The sequence below is a fragment of the Malaclemys terrapin genome, chromosome 5 (assembly GCF_027887155.1).
Source record: "Malaclemys terrapin pileata isolate rMalTer1 chromosome 5, rMalTer1.hap1, whole genome shotgun sequence".
NCBI classification, from domain to species: Eukaryota; Metazoa; Chordata; order Testudines; family Emydidae; genus Malaclemys; species Malaclemys terrapin.
Window position 1 is genome coordinate 26,056,490 of NC_071509.1, and position 23,941 is coordinate 26,080,430.

Below are 23,941 nucleotides of genomic sequence, written 5' to 3' on the forward strand. Positions count from 1 at the left end.
TTGCTGCAAGGGGGTGCAAATTCCCCATTCCTATACCTGTGGCGATGAATTATGCCCATCCACTATAGGCATTAGACCCTGTGGGTTTGGCAGAACTTGATATTTATTGTTTTTATAATTTTGATAAATAATAATCATGTTTGGTTTTAAGCATTTTAAAATTTGTACCTATTTAACTGTTCAATTGCACCCAATTATGGGTTTTACGTATTTATTTTAAATGATTTAAATTTTCATAGTTTTGGGAAATTATGGGGGTGTTCCAGACAATGTGGGAGTGTATTATTTAATTACATGGATGCTGCAATTCAAAAAATTGAAGCTTTATAACTGTTAAAACACAAATTGTCAACATTCCATGTCAAAATATACACAGTAAATATCCTTAAATTAAACTCTAAGTTCTCAAGCAGCATTTTTCTTATCTGTAAACTTCATTTATTATCAATGGAATTATTTTGTCAGTTTGTGTGTGTACGGTGATATCGACATTTACTGAGATTTACTGAAAAAAATTGAATCCTTCCAAGCCTACCTATATTAGACTTACAGTGAAGGCATATGTTTTTAAAAAATCAGGAATAATCATCATTCTGGCTGGCTCATTGAGAAGATTGGTAATGTGGTAGTGAGGGCCTGCTTACGCTATGGACCAGATTTTTAAAGGTATTTAGGTGCCTAAAGATGCTGATAGGTGCCTAATGGGATTTTCTAAAGCACCTAAGCAGGTTAGGTGTTTAACTCTTGAATCCAATGGGAATTAGGCACCTAATCTGCTTAGGTACTTTTGAAAATCGCTTAGCATCTATCTGCATTGTTAGGCGCCTAAATACCTTTAAAAATCTGAGAGACAAGATGGGGGAGGTAGTATCTTTTATCGGACCAACTTCTGTTGCTGAAGGAGACAAACTTTCAGGCTTACAACGAGTTCTTCTTCATGGCTGGGAAAGGTATTCAGAGTGTCACAGCTAAAAACAAAGTGGAACAGACTGTTTATCATAAGTAAGGCTACGGTTTTGTCACACATATATTTAGTAGAAGTCACAGACAGGTCACGAGCAATAAAGAAAAATTCACAGAAGCCCATGATCTATCCGTGACTTTTACTAAAAATTATGCATGACAAAATGGGGAGCTGTAGGGTCCCCACACCACCCAGGGGGTGCCTGCCTCAGAGGTGCAGGGTCCCTACACCACCAGTGGCTCCAAGCTCGGAGCACCCCCATCACCTGCAGTGGCTCTGGCTTGGAGCTGCCAGGCACCCCCACCAGCCACAGTGCTCCGTGCTCCGGGGCACCCCTGCCACCCACGCCACCTGGGAGCTGCAGGGCACCCATGCTGCCCTCAGCGGCAGGAAGCTCCTGGGGGCCCCACTGCCTGTGGCGGCTGGGAGTTGTGGGGCACCCCTACCACCCTCTGCGGCTGGGAGCTCAGGTCCCACAGTTCCCAGCCATCAGGGTGGCAGGGACCCTACAGCTCCCAGGTGCCGAGGTCTTAAATCACAGAGGTCTCTGAAAGTCACGGATTCTGTGACTTCCCTGACCTCTATGACAAAGTAGTAGCCATCATCATAAGGAATTAACATGATGTAAGAGACCATTCAAGGTGACGTGGGCAGTTAACACCTCTGCAATTGTAGGACAAAGGAGGGTTAGTGAGTTACAGATTGTTGTAGTGAGCCATAAATCCAGTGTCTTTATTGAGTCTAGGATTTTATTGTCTCATGAAGTTATGAGTTTCAGCTCCCAGGCTTGTGTTTTTTTTTTTTTTTTTGAAGGTGTTGTGCAGGTTTCCTTTGAGGATGAGGACTGAGAGGTCAGATAGTGAGTGACTGTTTTGTGAACTGTTTGCCCACAGGGGATAGGATGTTAGCCTTTTATCATTTTCCTGTGTGAGTTCATTTGAGAGTGTAGTGATCGCCTGGCTTCGCCCCATAGTTGTTATGGGGGCATTTAGTGCACTGGATGAGGTACCCCACCACATGTTGTGATATGCATATGTAGGACCCATGGATTTTGAAAGGTGTGTTATGGGGGTGTTGATCATTGTAGCAGTGGAGATATGTCTGCAGGCTTTGCATCTGTTATGGCAGAGTTTGGTGCTGCTTTGAGTTGATGAGTCCTGGTCTATGGCGAGCTTGCTTCTAATGATGAGCTTGTAGGGGAGGGGGTTGTTTGAAATCCAGAAGATGGGATTTGGAAAAGAGTAGGGGTTGTAATTGTTTAATGATACCCCGTATGGGTTCTAGTGTGGGGCAGTAGGTGATAACTAGGGGTGTGTGGTTGGAGGCTTTTTATTCCCTACTGAAGCAGGTTCTCTTGGGGTATTTGGGTGGCCCGTTCCTGATGTGATCCACTTTTCAGATGGAGTGTCCTTGTTTGGTGAAGGCAATTTTAAGTATGTTAAAGTGTGTGTATCCCAAACTTTCTCCTTGGAGAATATTCTGTGGTATCTAAGTGCATCCAACACAATCTATTATAAAGAACTCAAAGAAGACCCCACAGCACAATTAACCCAAGAATATAAGGATATCATCAAATCCTTCCCCAAACAACTCCAAGAGAAACTCTATCGCCTCATCCCTTATGATCCCACCCCAGGAACTTCAACGTGCTCCCCAAGATACATAAACAAGAGAACCCAGGCAAACCCATCCTATCTGGCTACTGCAATCTTACTGAAGGAACATCAGTACTCACAGAAACCATCCTCACACCACTCACCAAGCAAAGGCCGATTTTCCTCCAAGACAAACTGACTTCCTCCAGAAACTCCACAACATTAGCAACCTCCTTTGCCATCGTGGATGCCACCTCCCTGTAAACCAATGTCGTTCACAATGATGGCATCGCTATCTACCTCAAATATCTACAAGACAATGGACAACATTCAGCTATGCACCTCAAACACCTCACCAAACTCATCCATTTCATCCTCACCCATAACAATTTTACATTCAACAGCAAACACTTTGTCCAAACCACAGGAACAGCCATGAGTACTAGGATGGTTCCCCAAAATGCCAACCTCTTCATGAGCTACTTTGAGGAAAAATTTCTGGACAAATGCACCACAAAACTAATTATATACCTGAGATACATCAATAGTATTTTCATCCTCTGGACAGATGACCTAAACTCCCTCACAGATTTCCATCACAACTTAATAAACCAACACTCATCCATCAAACTCTCTATAGAATGCTCCCACACCGGTATCAACTGAACACCACAATCAGTTTCAACAATGGAACTGTACAGACAACTCTACAGAAGAAACCCCTGGATCTCCACACTTACCTTCACAGATCCAGCAACCACCCCAAACACACAGAGAAATCTTATCTACAGTAAGGCACTTCTCATGCTTAAAAATTTGTTCCACATTATATTTAGTTGTGACCCTCTTTCCCACACCTGAAGAAGAGTTGTGTGTAAGCTTGAAAACATGACTCTTTCACCAGCAGAAGTTGGTCCAATAAAAAATATCTATTACCTCGCCTACCTTGTCTCTCTAATATCCTGGGATCAACATGGCTACAACATCACTGCAAACAACAATTTAAAAAAAAATAGCCATAAATCCCAAAGAAGTCTTAGTGTATATGATAAAAATGGCCTAAGACTTTTACATCTTAGTTACTGGCTGAAATTCAGCCCATTAGCAAGGACTGAAAGGCATTCGTACAGTACAGTATAGCTGAAAACTGCCCTACACAATGTAAACTGGTGATTTTATGTACCTATTTTATGCAGGCAGGTGTCAACAAAAAAGTCTTTAGCAAAGAAGAAAGGATTAAATCAGCATAGTCTGAATTACTTTCTCACTCCAAAGAGATAATCACTCCAGAACTGGGTTGAGAAAAATCAGTGGGTCATTGAAGAGATGTTTAGTCTACCAGCCTGTATACAAAGCTGTTTGTGAAGTGATAACTTCACTTTTTAGTATTTTCAGCCTGTTCACCTTCCGTGGGCACTATACTCAATATAAAAAGGAGCAGCACAAACCCAAGGTAGTGCTGATGATAGCAGCTCACATACTTAGTCATAGTATCATTACAGTCAAAAGACAGAAGACAGATGAATGGGCAGAAGAATTCATATGAAACTGGAACATAGCTTCCTGCAAAGAGCTCAAACCTCAACTAATGTTAAACCTGTGAAGTTACTAGTTAATTTTCAAGACATGCTGTAGATAGAGCAGCATATGCACTACATGGATTTACTTAGAGGTTTAAGATTCCACACAAGGTTCTGTTTTTTGTTGTTGTTGTTGTTTTGTTTTTACATAAGTACTGACTTCCTACATATCACAGGCCACAGGACTTCCTTGAATCAATTCTTCCTTCAAATCCAATAGCTGTGGTTGTACTAGAGCAGGGGTCGGCAACGTTTGGCACATGGCTCGCCAGGGTAAGCACCCTGGCGAGCCGGGCCAATTTATTTACCTGCTGACGTGGCAGGTTCGGGCAATCGTGGCACCCACTAGCCGCGGTTCGCTGTCCTGGGCCAGTAGGGGCAGCAGGAAGCGGCGCGGGCGAGGGATGTGCTGGCCGCAGCTTCCCGCCACCCCCATTGGCCAGGGACAGCGGGTGGGGGCCGTGATCGGCCGAACCTGCCGTGTCAGCAGCTAAACAAACTGGCCTGGCCCGCCAGGGTGCTTACCCTGGCAAGCCGCGTGCCAAACGTTGCCGACCCCTGTACTAGAGCATATCATTTAGGAAAGCATCCAATCCATATTTAAAAACTTCCACTGATGGAGAATCCACCATGTCTGTTGAGTTGTTCTGCTGGTTAATTACCCTCACTGTTAAAAATTTGCATCTTATTTCTAGTCTGAATTTGTCTAGCTTCAACTTCTAGCCAATGGATCTTATACCTTAGTCTGCTAGATTGAAGAGCCCTCTATCAAATTTCAATCCCCATGTAGATACTTATAGACTGTAATCAAGTCACCTCTTAACCTTCTGTTTGATAAACTAAATAGATTGTTTCATAAGTTTCTCACTATAGGGCATGGTTTCCAATCCTTTAATCATTCCCATGGCTCTCCTCTCAACGCTTTCCAATTTTTCAACATCCTTCTTGAAGTGTGGACATAAACTTAGAGGGAAATAAATATTCACCATCTCTGAGACCTCTTAGAAAGGTTTGAACTTGCAACATTTGAACACAAAGCACAAAAATCAATAATCCATGATTTGGTTGTTGATAAAGTCATACTCAAGGAAGGGGTTTCATTTGTTCCTCCACAGAGCATTTGGACTTTATCTTAGAGGACAGGAGAGAGTTACCTGCTCACAAGGACCCATTTTACTATGGGGCCAAAAGGGTGAGAGCATCTCATGGCTCAGTTATATTTCATGGAGGAATTTCTTAACAACTTAAAAATCAAAGTTTTATATCCTGTGTTGCAACACAAAAGCTGAAAAAATTGGCAAACAGCTATAATTCCCTCCCAGCCTGCAACAAATGTATCATTGATTGCAAATATTACTATGCAATGTATTGGTTAGATGTCCAAGTTATTTATAAGACTATGGTATGTAAAAATGAAGGCATTTTCTTTGCATAACTGAATTGTCTTGCCTTTGCAGAAGAAAGTCTTGATACAAAATTTCTTAATTTCAGTTAATATGCTCTGGGTGTCTACCAAGAGGTCCATTAAACAGGAGTATACAAACAAACATTAAAGTGTCCAGTGGATAGCAAACTGCATAATAAAATTAACTGTTTATATTTGAACAAGACAAAGAGCCTAAGAGAGATAAAATGCCACTTCAGAGTACACATTTGTTTTAAATGTCTGGAAGCCTGCTCTTACACTGATTTTTTTCCCTATGCATTATGGAGAGTGTTCTTTAACCAAACTTCATCAAGGAAGCATTGCAGACAAAGTATAGTAATTGCATTATCTAACTTACACAATGTAATTACAAAGCTTGGACTGCAATAAGAAGTTGTAGCATTGAGATCAGCAAAATCTGTTAGCTTGTTGTAATGGGGAAAAAACCATCTAACTGAGTTTTTACATTTTAAACTGTTTATTAAAATTCATGGAACAATCTAATATTGTGAGGAGGTACCTTAGTAAGCAGACATGCTGCCCCTAAATCATTTCTTTCCCTGATAGTTGAGGATGAATTTTAAAATAATGTAAGTCTATAGTTCTTAGCAATTACAGAAGTCCTGTCACTTTCAGCATTTAGGGTTTCATCATTCTGATAACATCACTGTTAACTTTGCCAGTTTTGCTGTAAGATTACATAATTATTGATCAAAATGCCATGTCTTAAACCAAAGTATTCCTGCACAACCACTAACATTAATTCAAAGCAAAGTGCCCCAACAAGTGCTGTGTTGCCAAAATTATTAACAGGGGACCCTCCTCAATTATCCCTTCATGTGACATTATTCTCCCCTAGTTCACAAGCTTCCAGCATAGATTTTATGGCCAGAAGGCACCATTAGATCATCTACTCTGATTTCCTGGATAATACAGGCCATAGAATTTCACTTAGTTACCCTTCTGAGACCAAAAACATGTGAGTGACTAAAACATATCTTCCAGAAAGGCATCCCGTCTTCACTGAATCCCATCCTCTTCCTCTCCCAAATTCCACCAATCCTTCCACTCACCACAGCCATTTCCTTCACTCCTCTTGACCAACCATAGTTCTCTGTCCCCAGCACCTGAAGAAGGGCTCCTTTGCACGTGTCCCCCTACCTGGCAGCTATTTTCCTCACAGCAGCACTGGTGGGGTAAGCAGGTCATCCTACAGCCTCTGCTGTCAGTGGTAGCAGCAGACTGGTTATCGGGATGGGTGACCATAGGGATTGGGTCTTTTCTAGTGGTGAACTGACTGGTTACTTAGAGACTAGATTCTTGAGAATGGCAGTTCTTCCCTGACTGGTGTTGGTCTTCCCTAGATGGTCAGAGGGGGGCCAAGAGGAGTGTGTTTTCCTATTGTGGTGGTGGCGGGAAGGTTGGGGGAGTCAGGCTCGGGTCCCTCTCCCAGTGCCAGCTCTTTAACTCTATGCCGGAGCTGGGCAGGCAAGCACCAGCAAGCTGCAGGATTTCCATTCAATATGGTAGGCGCCTAGGGCATGTATACACTACAAACATAAGTTGACCTATGTTAGGTCAACTTACAGCCATCACAGTAATTACTGCAGTGGTTCATGTCCACTCTACCATCCTTCTGTTGGTGGTGCGTGTCCTCATCAGGAGCATTTCTGCCAACTTTAGAGGGGCAGTGTGGGGAGCTAAGAGCCCAGGCTCTCAGCTCCGAGTGCAGCTCCCCACCAGAAGCCCGACTGCCCCTGCCCGCTCCCATGGGTTTTTGGCTCCCTGCTGGGAGCCTGGCTGTCCCCCCCACAGCTATTAGCTCCCCGCTCCTCACCGGGAGCCCGGCAGTTGAATGGAAGCTCCCAACTCCCCACTGGCTGAACCTGGCAGTCACACGGAGCCTCCCTGATCCCTGTGGGGAGCCTTAGCAGCAGCATGGCTGGGCGCAGGGAGCCAGGAGACTCTAGTTGGAGTCCTCCACCCGTCCTGAGGTGACAACCCAACTTTCTTGTCAATTTTATGGCTCCAGCACGTAAGTAACCTGCAGTGTCTACCCTGACACTGCTTCGTCTTAACTACGTCGCCATAACTCCACCTCCACGAGAGGCATAGGGCTTATTATGTCGGTATGGTAGGGCACTTACATCGGCGGGAGCTAGGCTGCAGTGTGGACACTGGCATAATTAGATTAACGTAAGCTGCCTTACATCGACCTAACTCTGTAGGGTAGACCAACCCTTAGCCCTGCATCCTCTCCTTCTCTTTGTGTGCTGCTGACTGTGCGGAAACTTCAGGGCGCCTTTTGCATGGACTTCCTTTTGGCACTGGTTGCAGACATAGTATGAGAGTTCCCATGGCAGCAGTTGCTATAGCAATGGAGGGTGCAAACATAACACTATTATTCCTTATTATTAGTATTACATTAGCACTTAGAGGCCCCAGACATGCTCTGCCAGGCCAGGCATTGTACATACTGAAAATAAGAGAGATTCCCAGCCCTGAAGAACTCAAAATCCCAAAAGACAACACATTGGAAGTATTATTATTCCCATGTTACATGAGGTGGATCTGAGGGACAGAGATTAAGTGATGTACCCTGGGAGTCTACAGAAGAGCTAGGAGTATGGCAGCTGCCCAAGCAAGAGGTGGCGAAGTCCCAATCTCAGAGAGGGCTTTAAAATGTTAACAAGCAGAGCCGACTCTAGTATTTTGCCCCCCATCCCCAACTCTGCCCTAGGCTACTGTAGACACATCAAATGACAACACAAGCTGACAGTTCTGGTGGACTGAGAGAGCTTCATAGAACGTTACAATGGCCCTAAACCAAACCAAATTGTGAATATAAATCTTTACACAGTCACCTTCAGAAACTCATCAAGTTCCCCTATTTTCTGAGCTTTACTGAGCAGATCCCCTTGTTCATCCTTCTGAGCTTGTTTGAGCTCTCTTATCTTCCTTGTACGACATGCCAGGAGTTTCATGATTAGGTCTTTACCTTGTTGGACACATTCTGGAATATAAAATGTAAATGATTAGGTGTTACAACGCTATAATTTTGGGAAAATAAGTGTGTGAACTTTCATTTCTGGTTTAAAAATGGATACATTTAAAAAAAAAGCCGGTGTTCAAGTTTGATTTTTATTTCTGCAATAAATATATTCTATTGTAGGGGCAGCAACACTGTCTAGTGTATAAGGCACCAGACTGGCTGCTAGGACTTCAGGGTTCTATTCCTGGCTGTGCCTCTGACTTGCTGCATCAGCTTGGACAAGTCACTTATGCCAAAGCTTGCAGTATCCACTGATATATTTTTTTTATTTTTATTGTTTGGTGTGTGGGGGTTGCCAGCTTGAGACATTTGAGGCCTAACTTTCAAACACTCCACAGCTCCAGATGAGTTTTCCCTGCAGATCCAGACATCTGCTATCCAAACCTCCCTCACCTCTGTCTTTTCATCTGGTATTCACCTAAGCCCCTCAAAAAAATATTAACCTTTTTTTTCCTATAGATACCTCAATAATTTACTACTCTGCCAAGTAAACCGTGCAGCTAAAAATGAGTACAGAACATGAATGTTACATTGTGGCAGCTATTCTGCCACCATATCAAGGTGTTTTAGCTATGAGAAGTTCCTTGTTGGGAGAGATAAAGCAGTGCATTATATAAACTTTGCACATTACTCATGCCCAGTGCTAATTTATTATAAACATCAGCCTGCTGACGAACATAAATTCCCTGACAAATCATTTGAAAATGCACTGAAAGTCTTTAATAAAAATCTAGATAGTGCAATGTTTTTTCCCATTCCCTCCACCCTCAAAGTCTACACTAACCTTGGAGGTTTAAAAAAAACATTTTGAAAAACAGCTCTGGTCTACACTACAAACTGATGTTGGCCTAACTACGTTGCTCAGGGGTGTGGAAAATCCACAGCTCTGAGCGACGCAGTTCTATCAACTGAACTCCCAGTGTAGACTGTGCTATGTCGATGGGAGGGCTTGTATGCAAGACGTTTGAGATAATCTTTTAATACAGGAGGTTACTTAATATGCGTGTACAGATTTTGCTCTTATGGACAAAAGTACCTATTTCACATAAACCTAACGCCTTATCAGCTGCATCTCTGTCTTGCAACAATGCAAATACGACTGAGAGAAAAACAAAAGGAATGAACTCAAACAAAATTTAAGGGCTTACTTTTAGAAACACACAACAGCCCCGAGGTAGGCATATATGTCCTCCTTTTAAAGAACTAGCAAAGCGCATCCATTCAACCCTTTGCTTAAACTGTTATTCATATGACTACTTACCATTTTTTTAGAATGGACAAAACCTGCGGAATGGGGATTGATGGCCTTTAGATATGGCAAAACTCACAGTTCAAAACTAGCTGAGAATACGAGCAACTCTCCAGTGAGAGTATTTACATTCAGGCTCTTCAGCTCCTGGAGCTTTGACATGGACAGCATGCCAATAGGGCAGTTAAAGAATCAATTATCCTAAGCAACACAGGATATAAAAGCTTTGCATTTCTAGCAGACAAGGGGTTTTACCCCAGACTGATCACTTCAGAATCAAAGTTATTTAACAAAGACAGCAAATATTTACTTTCAAATATAAATATCTAAAACCAGCTTCTCTCCTTGCCCCACTTGGTGCTTGACCCAATGCCCGTTGAGTTGAATGGAAAGATTCCGCATGACTTTGATGGATGCTGAATCGAGATGTTATGAAGGGGACTAGAGACATAAATACTCTTGTGGCAAACCACAGAATTAAATCAATACAGAATAATGTAATGATATGTTAAATATTCAGAGCAATGCACAGGTTCACAACTCCCATTAATGACAGTGGAACTCTGATTCCTAAATTCAACTTGCATCACTCCAAGATACGTTAAAACTCGGTAGGCTTCAACGTCAGTTTAAAAAAAATCAAATACACAACTGTAATAAATTCCTCACATGTGATGAGTAGAGTGATAATGATGGATAGATACGTCTGCCGAAGTATTTTGATTTAAGTCAAAGTAGAACAGTTGTTAATCAGAACAGGACAAATCCCCTACCCCCCTTCTATATCCCAACCATGGGGCAGGTAGGCATGGGAAACAATGGAGAGCCTGCAAAGTAAACTACAGAGCTCTTCTCCATGACTCCCCTCACTCTCTCCTGAGTAGGGTGGGAAGACATCTATAGCTCTGTGGCCAAGAGTCAGCATTCTTCCATATTAAGTGGGAACTATTACGTGGGCATCTATTCATATGGGCTTAGCAGTAGGGGGACAAGATTGGTTCAATCTTGTAGATAGTGAAAACCTACCAAGGGATGTGAAAATGCAGAGCAGGGCCAAAGGAACTGTGAGCTGCAGGATCAGAAGTTTTCATCTTGTAAATAGATGCAGGAGAACCATGGCTGCATGAAGAGAGTCTAAGGACCCAGTTTTCAAATTACTAGTAATTTTAGGTGCCTGAAGTATTGGGTGTCCAACTTAAGACAATTTAAAGAGTTCCTGTCTTTCAGGGGGAGGTTGCTCAGTACTTTCTTAAAGCCAGGCCTCCTTAAGGAGTATCAATTTACACACTCCAAAATTGAGGCTCCAAAAACTATTATTCAATTTTGAAAATATTGGCCCACCATGCCTATTTCCCTGCATGTGTATGGCACTGAATATATCAAAACAAGGCTCTTTCATCCTGCCCTTGAAAAGCATAATGGGGAACCTGATATACCAGGAGTTGTTAGTTTGTTGGGAGATCCCAGCTTCTGCAATGGGTGAGGGACTTCAGGTTAGTGAGCCATTCTGCTCCAGATTTTCTAGCTACAAAATACCTGTTTAAACAAAATTTCATGGTGGGGGGAAGGGAGGGGAGAGAGCTAAAATGCCCCCACCCCCAAAGTTAGTTTATTTCTTTTGGGGTTTTTTTATCCCTCAAAATCTAAATTTGAACACTCATTTTAACCTCAGGAAGACAAAGAGATGAACTGAATTACGTTTATCACCCCCAAATGACCTTTTATAAAGGGCTGATGCCACAACTGTGTTTTTGTTTTAAACTTTCCTGTTTCATTTGCTGGTAGGAGAACATAACACAATGCTTTGCACTTACACAACCGCCACTGGCCTTAAACTCTATGACGCTACGAACACCTTTTATCCAATGATTTCCAAGCCCTTACCAAACATTAATTAGAAAACCCTCCCAATACCCCTGTGAGGTAGATGTGACTAAGGGTAGGTCTACACTTACCTCCGGGTCCAGCAGTAAGCAATCGATCTTCTGGGATCGATCCCGGAACTGCTCGCCGTCGATGCCGGTACTCCAGCTCGGCGAGAGGCGTATGCGGCATCGACGGGGGAGCCTGCCTGCCGCATCTGGACCCGCGGTAAGTTCGAACTAAGGTACTTCGAATTCAGCTACGTTATTAACGTAGCTGAATTTGCGTACCTTAGTTCGAAGTGGGGGGGTTAGTGTGGACCAGGCCTTATATTCATTTTACACATGGGCACAATGAGGTACAGAGAGATTACACAGACCACACAGCAAGTCAATGTCAAAGCCAGAAACAAGGCCTAGGTGGCTTTACTCCCTGTTACAGAGCATATACCCTCCCTAGGAACAGTAGTCCAAATCCTCAAAGATATTTAGGCTCCTCACTTCCATTCCTTTGAGCATCTGGGCCAGCATTCCTAGTTTATCCATTAATATGCTCCAAAAGAGTGAGATTTCATGCACTGTTATTACTCTTCATGGGAAAGTGAGACAAGTTAATATCAAAATAAAGCTCACAAGTCAATGAATTTTAAAGATGAAGGTCGGAAATGTCTGTTTAAAAAGTACTTACCATTATTGTAATGTGCTACTTGCTCCCAGAAGGCCTTGTGCAGGCCTGTTAAAAGCTCTTCCTTCTGCGAAAGAGAGAGGTTGCTCTTTACAGTTAACTGGTCCAATATGCCAGCTACAGCATCTAGTCTACATTTACTTTGTTCTTGTATCCTTGTCTTCAAAAAATCAATCATTTTCACCATTAGCTCCCAATTAAATATTCTTTCCTGAATGTCCTGAAAACAAAACAAAAATACTATGTAAAAAATTAAGTGCAGGCAGAGTGCTGAATCTCTGCAACACGCTGAGCCCTTCATTAACCCATTCAATACTGAATGATGCAAGAGACAAAAACAGTGATGCTAGACAAACGGTTTCCTCCAGCGACCCATTCATTTGATTGTGTGTGCTCACTTGCACCATGGAATGGGTTAAGCAAAGCTGTCTACATTTTCCATCCAGTGCTTCCTGGCTCTTTAAGAAATGAAAATAAATCTAAAATGAATGAAGCAACATGAATAATAAGTTAGCACTGCACATTTCAATCTTCAGCACAGGCTGATGCTGAGGGGGAAAAGTTTCACTAGATGGAGCAAAAGGATAAGATCTAAGGATTTTTTTTTTTCTAAAATACTGCCCAGCTGGTCAGTTTTCATTTAAGAATGAGCATGGTTATAGGACTACAATACCATTGTAGAGTGAGTCCTAATACACTGAGATTACTGATGGTATATAAAACAGAGTAGCTCAGTAAATGAGCTATGGCACAGGAAACCCAGGTTCATAGCCCATCTAAAAAATCTTGCTCCTCAGGTTAGTGGTGCTTATATAATGGCTTGAGATGGGGAGAGGTACGTGATGCTGGTAAACCAAGTGCCAGCTCTAGCCAAGGCTGTAGGCATTAGCTAAGAACTGACAAACTCATAGCTGGAAACCAAACCAGCTCAGTATGTTAGTTTTGTTCAAAATAGGTATTAGTCTTAAAAGAATGTAGTTAGTGTTTAGACTCTGTGAAATGCTCGTAAGTTGCTGCATGCATTAATCTCACTTGTAATGGCTATATTCCATGCTATAAGGAAATATGTAAGTTATGCTTTATAACTTTAAAAGTGTTTGCTCTGAACTTGTGAACCCAGGTATGGGAATTGTCCATCCCCATTAAGGAGGCCTATCAAGATTAAATGGGCCATTGAGAAACATCAGAGTACAGAGGATTGTGACTGGCCCTATCACACCTTGGAAATGCTATGTGCAAGGGAATTCATATCATGGACAGGAAGGCCAAATGTAAAAGATAAAACAGGGTTACAAGAAAATTTGTCATCTCTTGGCTTGTTTGAACTCTCACAGGGCCAGAGACATTAAACAAAGGCAGAGATTCCCCAAGGGTTATCCCTGGGTCTGCTGTGGGGATATCTTAAATTGACAGATTACCACTTTACTGTCATCTTTAGGAATCATGGATGGTTCCTTTGTGTATATGTTTGTTTGCCTTAATCATTTCTTTTTGCCTAGTTAATAAGCCTTTAGATAGTTTATTACAGGACTGGCTACAAGCATTGTCTTTGGTGTAAGATCTGAGATACAAATTGATCTAGGGTAACTGACTGGTCTCTTGGAACTGGAAGCAATCTGAATATTGTGTGATTTTTTGTGTAAGTGACCATTTACTGTATCACTAAGTCCAGCTTGCCTGGGTGGTAAGATAGACTGGAAAGTCTATGGGGACTGTCTGCGACTCTATGGTAAGACTGTCACAGTGATCCAGGAGTTCACATCTGTTACAGAGTTGGTGAAGTCTAATTATAGAAAACACCACCAGTTTGGGATGTCTGCCCTGTTTTTGACAGTCTGCCCTGAGACAAGCACTCATGGTCGTGAGCCACTCCAGACAGCATGATAGGGTGACCCTTAGCAACTACTGCAACTAAAGGAGAAGATAGTCCTTCTCCAAAGAGCTAGAAGGTCCATGAAGGCAACGTTAGGTAGAAAAACTTATTAAATGTTGGACACAAACATAAGAAATAATCCATTTAGACTGAACATTCATATTGAACCAGGCACAACTGAGGAAAGTCCATGAATGGAAGCTGAGTGGACCATGGTGCAGAGAGACCACCTATAAAGATTATTTGCCAGTGTGGGTCATAAATTTTATTTGACTCCCACGTTGCACAATCATAAATCATTAGCTACTAACCACTAAATATTTTATGGGTGAAAAAATGCATCTAGAGGCCATAGTGGGCCAGATTCTGATCTCATTTATTCTTCTGTAAATCCAGAATAATTCCAATTACTTCAGTGGAGTTACTCCACAATAATAGCCTGTATAACTGAGAAGGATCTGGTCCAATGACAGGTTAATTATGCGTAACAGTATGCACTTTATGTTGCATTAAAATGAATACACTTGTAAATGTTATTGCTTCCTCTCTCAAGGCCAGGTTAGTAGGAGGTGCTAAGGGTCTTCAATTCCAAAGGAAGTCAGGAGTGCACTCGGAACCCTTCTTAATTTGAAGTATGGCCATCCAGGCATGGTAGAATACATACAAAAAAGATGTCTCAATGCGCAGGTTGATGCTTCCCTTCCCCATCTTTAGATATAGTGCTCTTGCTGCTTGCTCACTGCTCTCATTAAAATCTTGCAGAGCATTTTTATTCTACCATGACTGGATAGTCGTGTTTTCAGAACCAGAATCAAAGCAATGAGAGGTCACTCACTTAAGCGTTTTTACAAACTACTGAGAAAGCTAGTCTCCTTATAACAGGTTAAAGTAAACAGGCCACAGCTGGTAAGTTGTCTACCTAATTCATAAACTCTGATTGACATAAACATTACACAGTCTCATCATGCTCTGAGTTAGGATTGACTGTTTGAGTCTCTCTTCAGCTTTCTCTTCTCTTGTACTTTACCATTGCTTGCAAATCCTGAGACTGGCTTAATAACCCTTCTACTGCAATCATTCTCTCAGTCAGATTCATCATTATCTTTCCTCTTTTGGCACTTGAGCAATTTGATTGGTTCAGGAGAAACTGCTCGGCTTTGTCTGCCTGCTTCCAGAAAGCTTCCATCTGCAGAGTAGGAATTATAACACATCAATTATTTCCCCCTTTACCTAAAAAAAACCCATAATATTTAAAAACCTGAGAAATTAATTACCCTACAACACAGAGATGTGTTCTATTATGGGAGGCAAATCATTGTAATTCAAGATGAAGCCATTAAAAAGTCATCATTTGGCAAAACCATTTTCACAAAAATCTCATATTTTGAAACATGGCGACGCACTCTGGGTAATGTCAGATACCAGTGTATAGTACCTGTTGGCTAATTGTGACTCTTCATGGAGGTTAGTGTATACAATTTTATTTAAGATTGCTATTTAAAAGAACTCCTCACACACAACACACTAAAAATAGGCTAATTCAGTGGTCCCCAAACTTTTCAGAGTCATGTGCCCCCTGTCCCTGGAGCCAGGGCCGGGAGCGGGTATGCGGCTCCCGGGCAGGGGGGACATGGACAGGGGTAAGGGGGCTGAGGCTGGGGCTGCAGCTGGGGGCAGGTCTGGAGTGGAGCTGTGGCTGGAGGGGTCTGGGTGGTGCACCCTCCATGTCTCCCATGGGAGCTGGCCCAGGCCCCGCCGCACCCCCCCAAGTGTTCCTCTGCACCCCCGTCAGGGGGGTTGCACCCCACAATTTGGGGACCTCTAAACTAATTACTACAATTGGGGATACAAGAATGGTTATTAGCCTATCATCTCTTTCTAACAAGTTCCTTTATTATCAATGTTGTAGCGTGGGAGTGCATGTGTAGCAAGATTTTAGTTTAAAACTCAGAAGTTTTTCACCAGCTGAGGTTTTTTGCAGCTATTGAGTTTGTAAACATTATATTAACTTCTCAGAAATTGTAAGCATATTATGTGGGTTAGAAAGGTGTATGCTCACCTACAGATCACCAACCTTAGGCTCTAATCCTGTAGATACTTGTGCACAAGCTTAATTCTATACATGTAAGTCATTCCATTGACTTTGGTGAGATTACTTACATGTATAAAGCTAACCACATGTACATGAGTAGAATCAGGGTCTTATACTGTAAGCTTTCCAGGACAGGGACTTGGGTCTGTGCAGTATCCAGCCATCTAATGGTTATATATTGCTGCAACACAAGGGTGCCCCAGTCCTGACTGGGGCCTCTAGATGTTATCATCATAAATCTTTATTAGTAATAGTAATAATAATAATTAAGGGGAAGATTGTGAATAGTGGCTGGCACTTGACTTTCAACGGGATTTGTGCTACTGAATGTCCCCCAAAACAGCCAAGAATTGTACTTTGAAATTCCAGGTGCCTTTTTTTGGAGGTGGCAATCTACTGTGTATGGTGAGGAAAGGAAAAACCTTATAGCACTGAGGGAAGAGAGGTGCTCTTCAAGGGCCTGTGGCTGAAGTCAACGAGAATCTTTCCATAATATAGTAACTGTGATGTGATGTGTAACTCCACTCAACTACCTCAACTACCTGAAGGGGGGGGGTTCCAAAGAGGATGGAGCTAGGCTGTTCTCAGTGGTGGCAGATGACAGAACAAGAAGCAACTGTCTCAAGTTGCAGTGGGGGAGGTCTAGGTTGGATATTAGGAAACACTATTTCACCAGGAGGGTGGTGAAGCACTGGAATGGGTTACCCTAGGGAGGTGGTGGAATCTCTATTCTTAGAGGTTTTTAAGGCCCGGCTTGACAAAGCCCTGGCTGGGATGATTTAGTTGGAGATTGGTCCTGCTTTGAGCAGGGGACTGGACTAGATGACCTCCTGAGGTCTCTTCCAACCCAAATATTCTATGATTCTATGGGTATGTCTTCACTACTCACCAGATCAGTGGGTAGTGATCGATTTATCGCGTCTAATCTAGACGAGATAAATCAACCCCAGAGCGCTCCCCCATCTTTGGTGTAAGATCTAGGGTAAGTGACTGGTCTCTTGGGACTGGAAGCAACCTGAATATTGTGTGATTTTTGGTGTAAGTGACCATTTATTGTATCACTAAGTCCAGCTTGCCTGGGTGGTAAAATAGACTGGAAAGTCTATGGGGACTGTCTGCGACTCTATGCTGTACTCCAGCACTGCGAGAGGCGCAAGCGGAGTTGACAAGGAAGTGGCAGCAGTCGACTCACCACGGTGAAGACACCATGGTAAGTCGATCTAAGTACATCGACTTCAGTATGTTATTCATGTAGCTGAAGTTGCGTAACTTAGATCAATCCCCTTTCCCCCCAGTGTAGACCAGGGCTACGATTCCACACATGGAGGCAGATCCTCATCTGATGTAAATTATCATACCTCCATTAAATGACAATTTACATCAGCTAATGGTCTGTCCCATGAAGCTCAGTAAGGCTAGATGACACTAATAATATCCGTTTCACACATGATTAACTCTGTAGAATATTGAACAATACGTTCTTTAAAGGATTGCCTTCACAGTCTCACAAGAAATGTCACATGCTTCTATCTCTGTCAGCCGGACATGTGTTATTAAGTGAAAGGAACAGAGATTAAATAGAAAACCATAGAAGTTCACGCTGGCATATTTCACAACTACCGAACATGTCAGAATGACTGTCGGTTTCTCTGTCAGAGAGGCCCAGGGCTAGGATATATGGGCTGTTCAAGTCAGGACTGAAGTGCACTGGCAGATCAGTGTGGGGAAGCTTATACATAGCCTGCCAGTATGACTGGTCTCTCATACTCATGAACACTAAATTAACTCAAATGTTGAAAAAAATGGAGAGAAAAAGACAGTCTGAGAGAGTCTTCTCTTATTTTCTAGCAGACTAGATAGATAAGATCTTTTTCCACCTCCAGGTTTTCTGGCTCAGGAATTAGTTTTGACACACTAGTGCTATTGAACTGAAAAATTATCATTTCATGAGGATCAAATGTCAACAGTAAAATTACATTTTTGCATTTAAAAGCAGTTTAAATGTGTTACACTGTGCAAAGCAGCGTAGCCAGAAGAGTTACTGAGGTGTTAGTAACACTTTAATTATGCCAACTAAAAAAGTTTATCTATGAACTGTGCATACTTTACACGGTACAAGTGAGTATCAGATGTAAGGAAAAATATTACAGGCCAAATTCTGCCTTCATTGCACAAGTATAATCCCACTGAGCTCAGATGGGTATGAAAGAGTTTAGAGTCTATGCCTATATGGTTTATTTCAACAGTGGATTTTTGAAAAACAGAAAATGCACTAAGAATGAAAACTAGAATAATCACTTAATTCTGACTACCAGCCTGCTTATTTCACTCTAATGCCACTTCAGTTCCAACATGATTTTAGCAGCCTTTGTCTTGAGAACGACTACAGCTAGCACTTCATACCAGTGCTGAAGATATAGCTGAGATTTTGGTATATAAAGCATTAATCTATTACATTATTATATACAGTTCTAAGTCAACCTTTACTGAAATATCTTTTACACAAAAGTGTACCAGTAATCTTTCAAGATATGTAACTAATTCTCTTAGTGGCTCAAAAGATATATCAGGTCCTAAAATCATATTTAAATTAAGGTTGGGGGAAAAAGTAAGATTATAATAAGAATTATGTGATAAGGTCCAACAGCTCATATTATACAAGGGCTTGAAATATTTTACTAGTCCAACAAAGTAATAAGAATTTGACATCTCTATGTATTGTGCAAGAACCAGTGAACCAGAATCAGAAAAGAAAGATGCTAGTTGTTGGCCAGAGTTAGAAACACTTTGCTAGACGAATGTACACATGCTTTCAGGATCAGTGGACTTCTAAAAACACTGATCCTGGACTAGTGATAACAAAGAAAAAAAATATTGATTCCCCTATCAACAGAACAATGTTAATTTAGAAATACAGAGATGAATAAAAAATGATATAGGTACATTATCTATGATATGTTCAGAATATTCCCTCTCTTTCCTTTCTAAGTCTTCTAAGGTCTGGTAGTCTGAATTACGAGCGCCCGACATTTCAGTACTCAGTAGTCTGGAGGTAAGTTGTTTCTGTAACTCTTCCAAATCCTGGAAAAATAAGAAACCTGTTACACAGGAAAATAGCTTGTTCTGACTTGGCAAAAAGTATTACTTGGAAAATAATAATATACACCCGGCTTCTATTGAAAAAATGCTAATTTATAAGAGAGTTTGCGTCTTGCCCATGATTCTTCATGAAAGTAAATTAAAAAAAAAAGGTTCAGGAAGTTTTATTTCTAGGTACTGCCGTTCCTGCAGTAAGTAGAGAAAACATCAGACATTAGGCATGAGTCAGCCCTGATTTACACTTATTTTACACAGTGTAACTCCACTTAACTCAATTTAAACCAGTGTGAGATCAGAATAGGTCCTGGTGTTCATTTCCACTGACTTTGGATACCATTAAGCATTGATCCAAGTCTTCATATTTTTAACCCTTTTAGTGCACCCACAAGTATTTTCAAGAAGATTGCAATTTTGGCTCCCCATCTTTAATTGGCTTCTAAAAATGCCCATGCAGTGTTTGGGGATGGTAGGGTATGAGTACCTGATCCATGTGTGCAAATGCAGGTGGTTAGCAGTGTGTGTGTGTGTGTGCGCGCGCACACACACACACACACACACACACACATGTACGGTAAGGTGCATTTTTAGATGCCACTTCAAAATGTTGACTTTTAATGTTTACATAAGTGATCCCTCTTCTGCCGTCCATCTCCACCCTCTGACAAACAGAGGCTAGGAACACTATTCCTTACCCATCCTGGCTAATAGCCATTAATGGACTTAATCACCATGAATTTATCCAGTTCTCTTTTAAACGCTGTTATAGTCCTAGCCTTCACAACCTCCTCAGGCAAGGAGTTCCACAAGTTGACTGTGCACCGTGTGAAGAACTTCCTTTTATTTGTTTTATACCTGCTACCCATTAATTTCATTTGGTGGCCCCTAGTTCTTATATTATAGGAACAAGTAAATAACTTTTCCTTATTCACTTTCTTCACAGCACTCATGATTTTATATCTCTATCATATCCCCCCTTAGGCTCCTCTTTTCCAAGTTGAAAAGTCCTAGCCTCTTTAATTTCTCCTCATACGGGACCCGTTCCAACCCCCTAATAATTTTAGTTGCCCTTCTCTGAACCTTTTCTAATGCCAGTATATCTTTTCTGAGATGAGGAGACCACATCAGTACGCAGTATTCAAGATGTGGGCGTACCATGGATTTATATAAGGACAATAAGATATTCTCCGTCTTATTCTCTATCCCTTTTTTAATGATTCCTAATATCCTGTTTGCTTTTTTGACTGCTGCTGCACACTGCGTGGATGTCTTTAGAGAACTATCCACGATGACTCTAAGATCTTTTTCCTGATTCGTTGTAGCTAAATTAGCCCCCGTCATATTGTATGTATAGTTGGGGTTATTTTGTCCAATGTGCATTACTTTACATTTATCCACATTAAATTTCATTTTCCATTTTGTTGCCCAATCACTTACTTTTGTGAGATCTTTTTGAAGTTCTTCACAGTCTGCTTTGGTCTTAACTATCTTGAGCAGTTTAGTATCATCTGCAAACTTTGCCACCTCACTTTTTACCCCTTTCTCCAGATCATTTATGAATAAGTTGAATAGGATTGGTTCTAGGACTGACCCTTGGGGAACACCACTAGTTACCCCTCTCTATTCTGAAAATTTACCATGTATTCCTACCCTTTGCTCCCTGTCTTTTAACCAGTTCTCAATCCATGAAAGGATCTTCCCTCTTATCCCATGATAGCTTAATTTACGTAAGAGCCTTTGGTGAGGGACCTAGTCAAAGTATTTCTGGAAATCTAAGTACACTATGTCCACTGGATCCCCCTTGTCCAAATGTTTGTTGACCCTTCAAAGAACTCTAATAGATTAGTAAGACATGATTTCCCTTTACAGAAACCATGTTGACTTTTGCCCAACAATTTATGTTCTTCTATGTGTCTGACAATTTTATTCTTTACGATTGTTTCAACTAACTTTCCGGGTACTAACGTTAGACTTACTGGTCTGTAATTGCTGGGATCACCTCTAGAGCCCTTTTTAAATATTGGCATTACATTAGCTATCTTTCAGTCATTGGGTACAGAAGCCGACTTAAAGGACTGGTTACAAACCACAGTTAGTAGTTCCGCAATTTCACATTTGAGTTCTTTCAGAACTCTTGGGTGAATGCCATCTGGTGACTTGTTACTGTTAAATTTATCAATTAATTCCAAAAGCTCCTCTAGTGACACCTCAATCTGTGACAATTCCTCAGATTTGTCACCTACAAAAGCTGGCTCAGGTTTTGGAATCTCCCTAACGTCCTCAGCCGTGAAGACTGAAGCAAAGAATTCATTTAGTTTCTCCACAATGACTTTATCATCTTTAAGTGCTTCTTTTGTATCTCGTCCTGGGGCCCCACTGGTTGTTTAGCAGGCTTCCTACTTCTGATGTACTTAAAAAACATTTTGTTATTACCTTTTGAGTTTTTGGCTAGCTGTTCTTCAAGAAAACCCAAAAAGGATTTTATTACATTTTTACACTTAATTTGGCAGTGTTTATGCTCCTTTTTATTTACCTCACTAGGATCTGACTTCCACTTTTTAAAAGATGCATTTTTATCTCTCTCTGCTTCTTTTACATGGTGGTGAAGCCACAGTGGCTCTTTTTTAGTTCCTTCACTGTGTTTTTTAATTTGGGGTATATATTTAAGTTGGGCCTCTATCATGGTATCTTTGAAAAGTGTCCATGCAGCTTGCAGAGATTTCACTCTAGTCACTGTACCTTTTATTTTCTGTTTAACTAAACCCCTCATTTTTGTATAGTTCCCCTTTCTGAAGTTAAATGCCACTGTGTTGGGCTGTTGAGGTGTTCTTCCCACCGCAGGAATGTTTAAAGTTATTATATTATGGTCACTATTTCCAAGTGATCCTGTTATAGTTACCTCTTGGACCAGGTCCTGCGCTCCACTCAGGACTAAATTTGTAAATAAATACTTTTAAATGGAGTAAGTGAAATAATGTCTTCCCAACAGATTTAATAAACAAAAAACTCAGTCCTTCATCTTTATTCCATGGGTTCACACTGAGATGCATATTTCTCAAACGTGCCTTCTTTCTCAAGCCTTTTTCTACCACATGATTTTGTCTCCTACAGAATTACATTAATATCTTATGTCTTAAAGAACTGCAGACACATTTTAGTGACCCTTAAAAACGTTCTGTCATCAAAATCCCATTAAGCTTTCACGTAGAAGCAACGAATGAAGAAATAAAAAAATGCTTATTACAGCAAGACGTCTTGTCCACTGTCCTGCCAATGCAGGATTAAATATAATATTAAATGTAATACTTCTGCTAATACCAGTGGTATTGCTCCTTGCCAAAGTAATTTTCCCTTTATGCAAATACAGTCTTTGAGGATCAGTCATCTCCATTCAATGATGCCACAACCCAATGTTTGTAACATTTTAAAAACATTACAGGCCAGATTGTCAAGAGCTCAGTCCCCAGTTGGCATCAAAATAAGTGGCTAGATTCTTTTTCAAAAGAAGCTCAGCATGTTAGACATTGATCTCTTTAGAAAAAGTCTGGTCATCAATGCCACAACAGGAACTTTTGAAAATATGACCCTTATTTTTTAGGTGCCTAATGGGAGCTGAGCTCTTCTGAAAAAAAATCTATCCCCATGTGAGTTAGTGCTTCTGAAATGTGCTGGGTTGATAGCCCCAGAGCTGGAAGTTCTCTAAGCTGTTATTAAACCAAAGCACCTCAGCATCATTTTGTCGAGGGGCTGAGAAGGGCAACCGTGTAGATTACAACTTGCGTGTCTATTAGGAAAAGAATAGAGCCAGCTGTGATTTGTGGTTTTTTGAGCTACACAAATGTCCATTTTGAAGTCGTCTGAGACTGGAAGCATTCTGAATAGAAAACTGCTTTTCAGCAAATCAGGATTTCTCATGAAAATTTCACTTTTTTGTCTTTGCCTTTTGGATTTTATGAAATAACACCACTATTTATTTATTTATTCCCTGAAGATGTCTGCGCAGTATGCAGAGGCGGTCAAAAAAGCAAACAGGATGTTAGGGATCATTAAAAAGGGGATAGAGAATAAGACTGAGAAAATATTATTGCCCTTCTATAAATCGATGGTACACCCACATCTCGAATACTGCGTACAGATGTGGTCTCCTCATCTAAAAAAAGATATACTGGCACTAGAAAAGGTTCAGAAAAGGGCAACTAAAATGATTAGGGGTTTGGAACGGATCCCATATGAGGAGAGATTAAAGAGGCTAGGACTCTTCAGCTTGGAAAAGAGGAGGCTAAGGGGGGATATGATAGAGGTATATAAAATCATGAGTGATGTGGAGAAAGTGGATAAGGAAAAGTTATTTACTTATTCCCATAATACAAGAACTAGGGGTCACCAAATGAAATTAATAGGCAGCAGGTTTAAAACAAATACAAGGAAGTTCTTCTTCACACAGCGCACAGTCAACTTGTGGACCTC

The 23,941-nt window shown here is 41.2% G+C and overlaps 1 protein-coding gene across 5 annotated transcripts in view; it reads right to left on the minus strand.

Moving 5' to 3' along the window:
• The window catches only part of EVC (EvC ciliary complex subunit 1), a 95,156-nt gene that overhangs the window by 45,493 nt on the left and 25,722 nt on the right, over nt 1-23,941 (minus strand). For 4 of the 5 annotated variants that reach the window (XM_054029020.1, XM_054029021.1, XM_054029019.1 and 1 more), the window contains exons 7-10: nt 19,322-19,459; nt 15,314-15,472; nt 12,417-12,633; nt 8,430-8,578 (exon numbers count right to left, since the gene is read on the minus strand). In XM_054029020.1, coding sequence (XP_053884995.1) covers nt 8,430-8,578; nt 12,417-12,633; nt 15,314-15,472; nt 19,322-19,459 — 663 coding nt within the window. The remainder of the gene's footprint in view (nt 1-8,429; nt 8,579-12,416; nt 12,634-15,313; nt 15,473-19,321; nt 19,460-23,941) is intronic. The other variant, XM_054029022.1, reaches the window with a different exon arrangement.